The sequence below is a fragment of the Bidens hawaiensis genome, unplaced genomic scaffold (assembly GCF_021521415.1).
Source record: "Bidens hawaiensis isolate Kalapana, Puna unplaced genomic scaffold, B.hawaiensis_p1.1 tig00002306_1, whole genome shotgun sequence".
Taxonomy (NCBI): Eukaryota; Viridiplantae; Streptophyta; class Magnoliopsida; order Asterales; family Asteraceae; genus Bidens; species Bidens hawaiensis.
In genome coordinates, this window is record NW_027491123.1 from 1,859,187 (window position 1) to 1,872,819 (window position 13,633).

General features: G+C 35.4%; 2 protein-coding genes across 3 annotated transcripts; both read right to left on the minus strand.

The window, feature by feature from the left end:
* Positions 1 to 373: 373 nt before the first annotated feature.
* Positions 374 to 3,459, minus strand: LOC143616468 (putative sugar phosphate/phosphate translocator At3g11320). The gene is made up of 4 exons (XM_077089289.1): positions 2,986 to 3,459; positions 1,831 to 1,934; positions 1,512 to 1,740; positions 374 to 692 (listed from the first exon to the last, which is right to left on the minus strand). The coding sequence occupies exons 1-4, from the start codon at positions 3,439 to 3,441 to the stop codon at positions 543 to 545; spliced, it is 939 nt and encodes a 312-aa protein (XP_076945404.1). The 5' UTR covers positions 3,442 to 3,459; the 3' UTR covers positions 374 to 542.
* Positions 3,460 to 8,990: 5,531 nt separating this feature from the next.
* Positions 8,991 to 12,727, minus strand: LOC143616479 (large ribosomal subunit protein eL33y-like). Of its 2 annotated transcripts, none has more exons than XM_077089299.1 (5): positions 12,654 to 12,727; positions 12,538 to 12,573; positions 11,681 to 11,909; positions 11,550 to 11,592; positions 8,991 to 9,125 (listed from the first exon to the last, which is right to left on the minus strand). In XM_077089299.1, exons 1-4 carry the CDS (start codon positions 12,683 to 12,685, stop codon positions 11,551 to 11,553), a joined length of 339 nt encoding a protein of 112 aa, XP_076945414.1. In that variant the 5' UTR covers positions 12,686 to 12,727; the 3' UTR covers positions 8,991 to 9,125; position 11,550. The 2 variants fall into 2 exon arrangements, with proteins under 2 accessions (XP_076945414.1, XP_076945421.1); XM_077089306.1 differs by having other exon boundaries at positions 8,991 to 9,128.
* Positions 12,728 to 13,633: the final 906 nt, after the last annotated feature.

Here is a 13,633-nt window from a genome sequence, read left to right on the forward strand (position 1 = left end):
CACCAATAGCAATGCTATGGTAGGGTCTGAGGAGGGTAAGATGTAGACAGTCTTACCTCTATCCCATAGGGATAGAGAGGCTGCTTCCGGTGAGACCCCTGGCTCGATAGTAGTTTTGCATCAAGCCTTGGACATAAGGCACATAGCACTCAATCATCGGGACACCGGCTGATCGGTGCATGTGCCCTTGTCTTTCGGCTATCAACGCCACCACATGATGCCTGATTAACCTTCCGCCACTTTTAACGTTATTTTCACGAGATTAGTAAAATAACGTCAAAATTAGTGCAATTTTACTTTTGCCCACCCGAGGGTTCACACATATATACATTATATGCGCGCACCGCAAGCAGGGCGTTTCTACAGTCTTCACTATGAGTCCTAAACAAATGTGACTGAAACTAATGGCTTATTTCAATTTTCATAATGCCGGTTACACTGGTACTTCTTCGCTCTCCCTGACCCAAGGTTTCCAAGCCGATAATATCAAAACGAGTATGGACCAAACAGATCATCTAAGTTTCTAATCAAGTTTATAACACTCATTTGTTGCTTCGCTTCTTGGCTTCACTATAAAGAATAACCCCGATCACTGTGAGTGTGTATCCAGCCATCCCGGTTACAGAAACAGGATTTCTAAATATCAGTATTGAAACAACCACCGCTACCGCCCCCTTAGCGTTTCCCAATACCTGAAAACCAACCATTAAATATTAATCCATTCAAATAATAGCTGTTAGATAGTAAACCTTGTGTTATTTTATAGCATAGTATTTGGACTTTATTGTAAATATTATATATCTCTGTGCTATTATTTATATTGATGGAGTAATATAAAATTTCTTAATTTCAAAACTTTTGTTAAAAATAATAAAAATGGGTCCTGCTGACCCACCCAATCCAGCCGATTTGGTTTGTTGTTTCCTAAAACTAGGAGTGTGCATTAAAGAGCGAAAACTGATCCAAAACCGCAAAAAAAACAAAACTATCGAACCCAAACAAGTACCGACAGTTTTGCGTGCAATCATAACCGAAAAGATCGAACTGTTCTGAATTTATGGATTTTCATTTTTAATTTTAAGTAATTCGTTAGAACTTACTAGTGTAACCCAAATATTGTAGCCCAAATGTACAATAATCAAGTACTTATTATTTAACAAAAAGATTTAGGTCCAATTTCAATATTCTGTGCCAGTTTTTTTCGGCCCAAAGTTTTCAACCCCAAATGTGCAAAAACCAAAAAAACTGAAATGAAGCGTCTTCGAAAACTCAAAAACGAAAGATCGGTTTTGGGTTTGATTTAACCCCAAAATCCCCATTCACACCCCTACCTAAAACCATATTAGCTGTTCAAGACAAAGCTTTAAAACTTTTAACTTAATATGTATGTAACACTTATTCTAAAATAGGTAAGTAAAGTTATAATGAGCATGATAAGAAAGCAAAAAAAAAAAATAATATAAATAAAAATAACTAAATAAGCAGTTAGAAAGTTAACAAGATAAGTGTACCTGAAGGGTAAGAGCACTGGTATGTTTGGTAACCAAAAAGTTGGTTAAATTAACAAAATAAGCAAGTGAAGAGTTGAAAAGCAACAACCAAACAATCCCAAACTCTTGTCTGGCAAGTGCTATTGTTATGCCAACAACATTCTCTTCCATATATAATGTTGCAGGAAGCAGAAAAACAACAGCAATTGGAGCCATGTACAGAAGCAGATTCATGGAGTTTAACTTCTCCCTTCATATAACCAAACACATAATCAAAATCTATACAGTTTGCAACACCAAAATCACCATAAAAAACTGAAATCAACAGTTGTTTATTTACCCTTCAGAAGACAGCAAAATCCCTTGAACCACTGTTTTTAAAGCTCTAGCAGCAGTAGCACCAACACACATTATAAATCCAAACAGATGGAAACTAGGTTCCCCCTGATAAGAACAAATTAGTACCAAATGTGAGTAACAGAATCAAATTAGTGTTTCAAATAGGCGAATAATATTAGGGCTGCAAACGATCCGAGCTACTTGAGATCAGATCGATAAAAAGCTCGAAACGAGCCGAGTGTTATCAAGCTTGAGCCAAGCGCGAGCCTCAAATAAAGCTCGGTTAGTTATCGAGCCCGAGCTCGAGGCTTGTATGGGAAGATCATTTAGGCTCGTTGAGCTTTAGCGAGCCTAGTGTAATTTCAAGTTTTCTCTTTTGTACTTTTATGTATTAATTAGACTAGGGGTGTGCATGAAACAGAAAAAACTGATAAGAGAAAAGCGCTTCGGTTTTATGTTTTCGTAAATAGCGAACTTTCGGTTCAGCTTCAGTTTTTGTGTGTAACTAAAACCGAACCGAACTTATAGATTTTTAGATAGTTTACCCAAATTTATTTTAACCAAAATGTAGAATAATCAATTAATTATTAACTAACAAAGAATTTTAGGCCCAGATCCATTATTTTTAGCCAATTTTTTTTTTCAGTCAAAAATTTTCAAGCCCAAATGACAGAATCGAAACCGAACTTTAACAGCTTTCAAAAACTTGAAAACGGCATTTCAGTTTTAGCCCAAAATCGACCCATGCAAACCACTTTTACACGCTCCAGAACCGAGCTCGAGCTTTGGCTCGTTTAAGCACCGCACACGAGCTTGAGCCAAGCTTAGGCTGTTTAAGGTTTTTCTCAAAATATATAAAAATAATTTTAAAATGTATATATATTGAGTAATAAATAATAAATGAGTTCGAGCTTATGCTCGTTAAAGTTTTTCTCAAAATATATATATATATATATATATATATATATATATATATATATATATATAAAACCACTAAAAATGTATATAACAAATTAAGACATAATAAACAAGCCCGAGCTTGAAAAAACGTCTCATGAGCTGAGATCAGCTCTCGTGAGTCAAAACGAACCAAACTTGAGCCTAGTGAAGCTCAAGTTCAGCTCGTTTACACCTACTTAATATCGAAAACCCGTACTCCGCTAGCGATGATAACACCAGTAACGACAGGAACAAGCGTAACATAAGTAACCCAGGCCTCCTTCTTCAACGTCATCAAATACGCAAACACCGCCGTAAAAAACGGCGTGGTCGCACCCACCGCCTGATTAAACGACACCGGCAAATACCTAAGCGATATATTCCCACTCACAACCGACCCACAGAATATCAAACTCAAAGCACCAATCTTTAACAGCTGCACACGCGATCGAACCGCCTGCATTGGCACCACCTTCAGCCATGCAATCGCCACGTAGCTCAGCAACGCACACGCGGTCATGTGGCACATGGTCAAGAATATCGGGTACTTGAACCCGTAGTTGCTGAGTAAGTATTTGTTTAGTAATAAAACCCCAATGTTGGATGAGTACCATGACGTTACGAGCCCGAATGTGAAGAACCGGGTCGTGGGTTGGATCTTGATTGCCGACATTTGCGAATCGGGTTGAGATTGGTTTAATTTATTAATGTGGGTATGGAATTGGATCTGAATTTGATTTATTAATGCGGGTTCATTATTGGGCGATTTGGGGAAATGGGTTGTAATTGGATCGGTGAAGGTCGGGTTTTGATGAGGATGACCTGCGACCGGTGATCGGTGACGGTGATCGGAGCTCCGGCGACGGTGGTGGTTTTGTATGGTGGCAGGGAAGAAGACGGGTTTATTTATATGTGAGTTTTAAGAGGAAGATAATATTATTATATTTTGTAGGGGGTTAAAGTTTGAAACTGTGAATATGTTATTTCTTTGCAAAAGGATTAAATACACTAAAAATCACTAAATATTTTTTCTCTTTTTAATTAAATAATATTTTTTTATATCTTATCGTTATTATTTCTCTTTTCTTCACCCACAACCATTTTCAAAATATATTAAAAAATTATAAAGCATGAACAATAAATTTTCAAATATACAGAAAAACATTGCATTTCTCTCCTCCACTTACAAAACCCTAAATCATTCCCTACATTATAAAAACAACACTCACATATTTGTTGGATTGAATATGAATTCTCTAATCCTCATATATCACCACATACCCTATACGGATTGTATAAGGCTATACGTGCCGTTATATGCATGAGTCGTATAACCCTACACAAGCCGTATAGGTCTTCAACAGCTCGTATAAATATAATTTAAATTGACACGACTCACGATCTATATGACTACGTGAGTCGTATAGACGTAAAGTGCTATGCAAAGATTCAAGGCGGTGTACGAAAATATTATGCATTTTTGTAAAGTTCACATAAAGGGTGTTTTTAAAAGTTAAAAGAAGTGCATTTAGTACCTTGTGTTTTATTTATTTATTTATTTATTTTCGTTGATGGAAGAATGATTAAAGTAAGACTGCAAGATAGCTTTTGATGAATTTTAGTTTTTTATTACTTCTTTACTAGTCGTTTTTGCTTTAGTGACATGTTTATAAGCGTTAAGGGACTAATAGTTGGTTTTTTGAGTAATCATTTATAAAGAAAAACGGAAAAGGAAAAGCGAAACGTCTGCTACTCGTGAGTATAAATGGCAATAATTATAACTTCTGCTGGTTTAGAAACGAAGATAGTGTTACAAAAGATGAGTGGATAAAGAAATTAAATTTGGCATGCGTTTCGTTGGAAACGAAATGGGATCTTCAAGATTCGTTCAAGCAAATTGGGAGAGAGAAATGCGCTACAACTTTGACCTCTATTCAACTATCGCTTGGTCCACACATACAGAACAACCGAGAAGGTGAAAAAAGAAAGGGAATGTTAGTGTTAAATGACTAATCGTTTTCCACATATTGTCGAGAGGCAAAACGGATAAGGAGCCATGAGTTTGGTGGTGCAATCAAAGCAAGGTGTTAAGAGTCGTGAAATTCATTTGAGTTTGGTGCTGCAATCAAAGCAAGGTGTGGTGGACCATCACCCGTTTATTCTTGTACAATAGTGCAATCAAAGGAGGTGAGCATGGGCGAACGATGGTGATATCGCAATGGCAGTGAAGGAGAGGGCAGTTCTTTTCCTTCGGCTGAATTCCTTGTGGAACAAAATGCTAAATTTCTTAGTTAACAGAATTTGATGGAACACGCTCCAATTCTAATTATCTTCATTGTACAATTTGTTACCCGTTGAAATTCACGTTCCAACTCCAATGAACTCTATGAAATTTTTTATTAACAACTCTTGAGCTTAGAAGATAACTTTATACATTATGTAACAAAGTTTCAAAACGCAAGCATTATGGCCATTTTAACCTAATTAGTGTCTTAAGTTGATGTTTCAACATTTAGAACTAACATGCATGAAAAAACCTTTAGTAACCAAAAGAGAATATGGAAATGCTAGTTATCATTTTATGTACAACTGACAATGACATAACATCAATGCAACAGTAATGCCTTTATTGTAAATGAATGATGTGACCATGAATGTTTGCACATTTATATCAAAGTTAGTTTGCCTATTCCATTAAGTTTGTACTATGCTCATTTTCACCGTTGTTTTTAACGAGTTCTTTTAAGGGAAAAAATTTTAAAATAGATCTTTTTTAGACAGAGAAATTATAAAATAGCCTTTAATATTCAAGATTCTTAAAATGCTTCAAAAAATTTGGACTAGGGCGACACATTAGAAAAAAGATCTTGAATATTTATATGACAAGGCCGGTCAAACTTTTGAAAATGTTAGGGGAGCAGACCAAATTTTTGAATAAAGTTGATGGACAAGGCCATTTATTTGAAAATCTTGAGGGACAGGGCCGTATTTATCTCACTAAATATCTTCTTTAAAGCAGTTCACCCAGACGGTCTTTTATGTTTCCTACCGGATCTGTACAAGTTTTCAACTTCTTGAACTTTGTTCCTTTTGAATTCCACCTTGGCAAGCACATTTTAAACAAATTTGTTTTAAGGAGGTGATATTATTTTTTTCTTATGAGTATTATATCTCGTCCACACCGACATGACTTATATTTAATCCGTCTACACCGACAGAAAATTAAGTGGATCCCATTCACACTAACACTTAAATCTTAAATATTTAATATAAATATTTTTATTAACTGATTTTCCTTATTTGACATGTTTTGTTATATGGTTGTTCTTTAAATATTTAATATAAATATTTTACATGTCAAATAAGGAAAATTAGTTAATAAAATGTTTATATTAAATATTTAAGATTTAAGTGTAGGTGTAGACGGGATCCACTTAATTCTTGTTGGCATGGACGGATTAAACATAAATCATATTAGTGTGAACAAGATTTAATACGTATAAAGAAAAAAAATATAGATCTCGTCTTCTTGAAACAAATTTGTTTAAAATGCGTCTGGCAAGACGAAATTCAAAAGGAACAAAGTTCAAGAAGTTGAAAATTCATATGGATCGGGTAGGAAATATAAAAAGGCCGTCTGGGTAGACTGCTTTAGAGAAGATATTTAGTGAGATAAATATTGTTTTGTCCCTCAAGATTTTCAAATAAATGGCCTTGTTCATCAACTTTATTCAAAAATTTGGTTTGCTCCCTTAACATTTTTAAAAATTTGGCCGGCCTTATAAAATTCAGGATCTTCTCTCAATGTGTCGCCCCAGTTCAAATTTTTTGTGACATTTTGGAAATCTTGAATATTGTAGGGCCATTTTGTAATTTCTCTCTCAAAAAGGTCACCCAATATCGCATGTTAAAATGAATGCCAATTCCGTAATAGAATATAATATACTAGATTATAATTATTGTTTTTAATTGTTTTTCAATCTAAAATCTCTTTCGTTATCTATTGTATACTTCTAAGTCGATCGATTCTATGACCCTTCCAGTTATAACGTTTTATCAAATAATTTGATTGTGTACTAATCACTCTAGCATATGCTAATATATATTTTTAAGACACATGTGACATGCCACACACACTCTAGTATGATTTGGTCAATAAATGGTAAACCATCTTTTTAATTATGTAAATAAATGTAGTCTCATGCAGTTATACTTTAAAAATACTGCTTACAAAACTTGTCCATAATCTAACTTGAGAACTAAATAACTTTTTAGGACTGGTATTTTTCTAAAACAATGAATTAATTAAAATAATATTATACTTTAAATCATTTACATTTAATTGATATTTATATAATATAGAAAAATTTATCAATCAATTTGTACTCAAATCTTGATGTAAAAGAGCCAAGAGGGAATAGTTTTACTTTTCACTTGCACATGCTTGTATGAAAATACTTGTACCCCTTGTATGATCGGTTGTACTTTTGACCATATAATATGCTAACAATCAAAGTATTAATACTTGTTTAGTTTATGGTACATGCACTTTGCAATGCTATGAGTATTGATTGCCTTTTCATTGAAGGAAAGTGTAGCAAACGTAGTAATGTGATAATGAATACCTTTCTTAAAAGTTGAAGCAAGGATAATTTAGGGATTGATGCATCTTTAATCATATAACATAACAAGTGAATAAATAATACCATATTATAGCATGTTCACGCCTTGTTTACGGTGCGCGCATATAATGTATATATATGTGGGCCCTTGGGTAGGCAAAAGTGAAATTGCACTAATTTTGACGTTATTTTACTAATTTTGTGAAAATAGCGTTAAAAGTGGCGGATGGTTAATCAGGCATCATGTGGTGGCGTTGATAGCCGAAAGACAAGGGTACTGCACCAATCGGCTGGGGTCTTGATGGTTGAGTGTTATGTGCGGGCTTAATGCAAAACCACTATCGAGCCGGGAGGTCTCACTAGAAATAGCATCTCTATTCCTATGGAGTAGACTAGTAGAGGTAAGGCTGTCTACATCTTACCATTCTCAAACCCTACCATAGTTTTGCTATTGATGAGATATACTGAATACGATGATGATGATATTCATACCCATAAAAAACTATGAACAGTATTGGATTATTGGATACAAGTTGAATATTTCATTAATTGTCTAAAGTTGTTCAAACTTTAGATAATGAAGAAAACTTTTAAAAAGTGTAAAATATATATAATCAACTCACCAATATATTTACAATTGAATAAGTTATGCAAGTTGTGATTACAACCTAGTTTAAAGAAACTTTTAATAAAATTATTGCAAACCTCTGTTAAACATATGATTGTTATAACTTTCACGTTTTTAGGTTTTTTATATGAAATTATACACCGGATACATACATTAGCAATAATAAATGACTTGAGTACATAAAAACTACGTTTTTATTGCACACGATTAGGTTCATAATCTTACATAGTTGTGTAGTTCTAATTACAACAAACGATTATGTTAAAGAAACACACAAGACCTTGCAGTTAGTCAAAAACCAATTTTCATGTTTCAACTATTGTAAATGGTATGGTAAATGCACTTACATTTAACCCTAATAATTTCACTTCAACCGTAAAACAATCGCATGCCAAGACTTGCATTTTATCGTAAATCTTGGTTGAGGTAGGCAACAGTGTGACCCTTTTTGTATGGAGTTGGGTGCCCACACATCAAACGACTAAAAATCCAACTTTAACTTTAAAACGAAAACGGATGTTTGTACTTGTAAACCTGATTATTCTTGACTAAATACTTGAAAATGATGCATACGCAACATAGCCTTTAAATATTTATTAGGTAACTACACTTGGGACTGTTACACAAAGCTCAAAAAGTTCAGGTCAACCGGATCATAACTAAACTCTGTCTTTTTAATTTTTCTTTTAAGAAAAACCCTCTTTTAAAGTTGAGCAAAAACAGGTTCTAAAAGTGGTACAAGCTTTATACCTCACATTTCTGTATTTGTTATAAAAGTTTTGGGAAAACAAGTTCAGCCTATTGTCCATTACTGAACTACATAACCTTGAGTTATGTTTAATTGCATGCATCAACCTTGAAATCAACGGTAACACCATGGTACCCTACTATTAGTGTACACCTATCTATCCAATTCCAACGGGTACAATTTAAAAAGAAAATAAAACGTTGAATATAAAACACGACAAGTCATTGAAATATCTGTGCTCAGTTAAGCTAAGTTCAGTTCAAATTCACTTAAGCAAAATCACACACGCTACAAAAAGCAAATATCACAAAACTGTCATAACCACACCAGCAATGATATCTTCGTAATTCGCCTATCATCTGCTTCAACAAAAACATCCAAATTAGTACCATATATTAAAGGCCCATCAACATATTATATATCGATGTAACACTACAAAAATATGCAAAATTAGACTTCATAATGCAGAGAGAATATAAATCTTTAGGAACCATCAACATTAACAGACCAAATTACATCAATGTCATGCCCTTATTATTTGCTTTCTGCAGACAGACGTTTTATATATTGGGCATTTACAAGTGACTCATAATATCGATTAAATGTTGCTGTTCATTTATTTCCGAAAGCCACTATGCTTAGGTTGACTGTTAAATAGTCAAAATAAATAAATAAATAAAACTTTCCAACTTTACTGAGTTGCAAGTCAACGAAAATAAAATATAATCTTAAAAGAGCCTGATGGTCAACATCCTGCAATTCCTATAAAAAGGTACCCAAATTGGTTTGTAACCCTAAAACAACAAGGTTCCTAATCAATGCAATTGAAACCGGTTGGTGCGCAAAGCCGATTCAGTTTGGAACCAGTTAGTAATATTAGAAACACTAAATTGTGGAACCGGTTTATATAAAATATTTTCTAACACAAAACATGCATACACAAATAGAACATACATACATAACATACACAAATATATCCATTTATGTATGTTATGAATGAAGCCATCTACTATCTTGTGCATTTTGTATAAGGAATGTTTGTTAAACATGCTAAGTAACCGGTTCAAAACTAGACCTAAACAAGATTCCACATATTAGGTTTCCAAACTCACTAACCAGTCTCAAACAAAACCACCTTGACCCACCAAGCAATTTAGGCGTGTTGACTAAAAACCTAGCTGTATCAATTTAGGTTAACAAATAGATTTGTCCACCACAGAGGCAACACACATCATAAGAAGATTGATGGAAAAGTATAGGGAAAAGAAGCGTGACCTTCATATGGTGTTTATTGACCTAGAAAAGGCGTACGACAGTGTGCCACGCCAAGTGCTTTGGGAATGCCTAGAGGATAGAGGGGTCCCGAGGAAATATATAGAGATAATCATAGATATGTATGCTAGGAGTGCTACAAGTGTCCGTGCACCCGTGGGGGATACTGACTTCTTCCCCGTGGAGCTAGGCCTTCACCAGGGGTTAGTGTTGAGCCCGTTTCTTTTAGCAGTAGTCTTGGACGAGTTGTCAAAGATGATTCAGGAGACACTCCCGTGATGCATGATGTTCGCAGACGATATTGTGTTAGTTGCCAAGACAAAACAAGATGTAAACATGAGACTAGAGGAGTGGAGAACAACCTTAGAGAGAAAAGGTTTAAGGATCAGTCACTCTAAACGGAGTACCTCCACTGTGTTTTCGGTGGAGTAAATGACAATGAGGACATCCAGATCACCATTGAAGGGCAAGTAGTCCCACAAGTAATGAAGTTCAAGTATCTAGGATCGTTTGTCCAGAGCGATGGGGAGTTAGACAGTGATGTGGCCCATCGAGTTCACGTAGGATGGTGTAGATGGAGAGCAGCCACAGGTGTATTGTGCGACCAGAGATTCCCAACTAAACTAAAGGGAAAGTTTTATAGGGTCGCAGTTAGACCTGCAATGTTATATGGAACAGATTGTTGGGCCATCAAGAAGGCACACGAGTAGAAAATGGAGGTAGAAGAGATGAGAATGTTGCGCTGGATGTGTGGGCACACAAGACTAGACCGAATAAGAAACATTGTGTTTCGGGAGAGATTAGGGGTAGCTAACATATTAGACAAAATAAGAGAGTGGAGATTGAGATTGTTTGGACATGTGAAGAGAAGGCAGACAACGAATCCTGTTAGATCCGTAGAAAACATTAATATAGAGAGGAGGAGGGGTAGAGGCCGACCAAAATTGACTTGGGATGAGAGGATTAGACATGGTTTGCTAGAACTAAACCTCTCTGAGGACATGGTTGAGGATAAGAATTCTTGGAGACGTAGAATTAAGGTTAACGATTTTTAGGGAGAAAGTAATACCCTAGGGGCTTCTCTTTACCTTATTTTTGTTCACACGCCATTATGTTATTTTCTTTTCATATATTATGTAGTTTCTTTGTTGTATTTTATTTTTATTATTTCAATATATCTATATATTATTATCATTATTATTACTAAGTGTTATTATTAATTATATTACTGTGAATTTTTATTGTTTTTATATTCTCCTATACATATGATTTTTAGAGCTGAGGGTCTCTCTGGAAGCCACCTCTCTATTCTATTGAATAGAGGTATGGTGTGCCTACATCCCACCTTCCCCAAACCCTACTCATAGCTTTGCTATTGGTGAGATTTTATACTGGGTATGAATGAATGAAAAAAAAACAGATTTGTCCACCTCTAATCGCTATAATGCATCAAACATAAGTGAATGTAAAGAACTGCAAACAAATAATGCATAAATAGATAAACACCTTACCTTAGATGTTACTTGGGTACATGAAAACCCTAACCCTAGCTCCCTGCAAGGGATACAACAATACATTTAAATCAAAATCTACAAACACAACGCTGCAATTAATAATTTGTAATAATGTAATAACCAATTACCATTGACTTAGGGGGAAGATTGGACTTGAACTTAGCACGAACAATACCAGTGTTCCCATGAGGCCTCGTCACTTTCCCCCAAATGCACCGATAATGCGAACCATTCTTCTTCACCTTGGCTTTGTAGATGTACGCCATGCGCTTCCCCTGGTACCATGTCACCTCCTCCTTGGTGTTCACACCTTCGATTTGAATCAATGATGTGTTTGGGTACTGGTTTGACTTTGACCTAATTAAATTCATTTAAGTAATCAATAACCTAAAGTTTTAACTAGGAGCTCGGATCGACAAAAAAGCTTGAAACGCGCCAAGCGTTTTCAAGCACGAACTGATCAGAGCCTCAAACAAAGCTCGTTTAGTTATCAAGCCTGAGTTCAAGCCTTGTCCTGGGAAGTTTATCAAGCATTGAAACGAGCTGAGTTTTTTCAACCGCGAACCAAGCCCGAGCCTCAAATAAAGCTCGTTTAGTTATCAAGCCCGAGTTCAAGCCTTATACTTGTATGGGAAGCTCGTTTAGGCTTGCCAAGCCTTAACGAGCCTTGTGCATTTTTAAATTTGTCCTCTTTTGGACTTTTATGTGTTAATTTTACGATGCACAACCGAGATCGAGCCAAGCTTTATCTCATTTAAGGTACTTCAGAAGCTGAAGCCGAGCTTAGGCTCATTTCCAAAATATATAAAAGTAATTAAAAACATATATAAATTAATTAATAATTGATAAATAAAAAAATATCTGAGCTCAAGCCGATCCCGAGCTTGAGAAAACGACAAATGAGCCGAGCTCTCGTAAGTCAAACTGAGCCGAGCTCGACATTTGCACCCCTAGTATTAACGTTCAATTGATCTATTTGAAATACCTTTTGTAGCCGAGAACAGTTCCTCTGGTGTAAAGTCTGAAATGAATATTATAGATGTTAAGTGAGATATGCGTGTGGTGGTTGAAGATCTAGGGCTAATAGAGGTGCTGGCTTACCTGACGCGTTCTCCTTGGCGGCCCTTCACCATTTTTTATTCACTGAATTGAATACCTGCCGACGGCTGCGATGAGTGCAAACCCTAATTTTGGATGATTAGGTGGTTGATATATGGATGGATCAGATGTTTGGATGGGCTGATTTTCGGTGTCAGATTTTAGCCTGGGCTAAAGTTTTATGGGCCTGACGAAGAGGGTGGTATAAAACCGTACCGGTTTGGCATAAACCTGTTTGGGCTCGTGTTTGACCAAACCGGACTCCTGTTTGGGCCAAAAACCATTTTTGTACACCTCTAGTAACTTTTATGTTTCTGAATCCAATTAACATTAGGTTTCAAATGGGTCCTTGATAAAAAAAAATCTCTTTTTTATTCTTGTTATTTTCATAAGATTTAGCCCTTTATTAGCATAAGTGATAAGACATACCTGTAACGAAGATACCCACATGATCAAATTAAGCGAAGGGTAGTGACAAATAACTATTACTAACTCTGTCTACGATGTAATACAAAGTTTGACACCTATGAATATAGCATGTGATGCATAAATTGGTGGTACAAAGAATTTGATGCATGCATGTAGTACACATGGTGCATGCATTGTGTGTAGCTTGACAATTATAAACAAAGAGAGCAAAATAAATGCGGTAAAAATTTGAACTTCCAATTTTAAAATCCTTTTTGAGTTTTAATATATTTTTTCTTTTTTTGGTTAACAAACATGTTCAAGTCATAAATTAACTGGACGCGTTATATTTCATAGGTCTTATCTTTTGTTCGGTACCCGTCGCAACACACAAGTTTGAACATTACATAATAAAAAGAACAAAACGAACATGTTTCGATGCCCTTTTAGCTATATTAAAACTATATCTTCAGGTTTTCTCTTTCTTTTACTTTTGCGAATACATCAACCAATCCGCGTATCATCTCGCTAGTTATGTGCCATTAACCTACATAGCAACCAGAGGCACAACTATG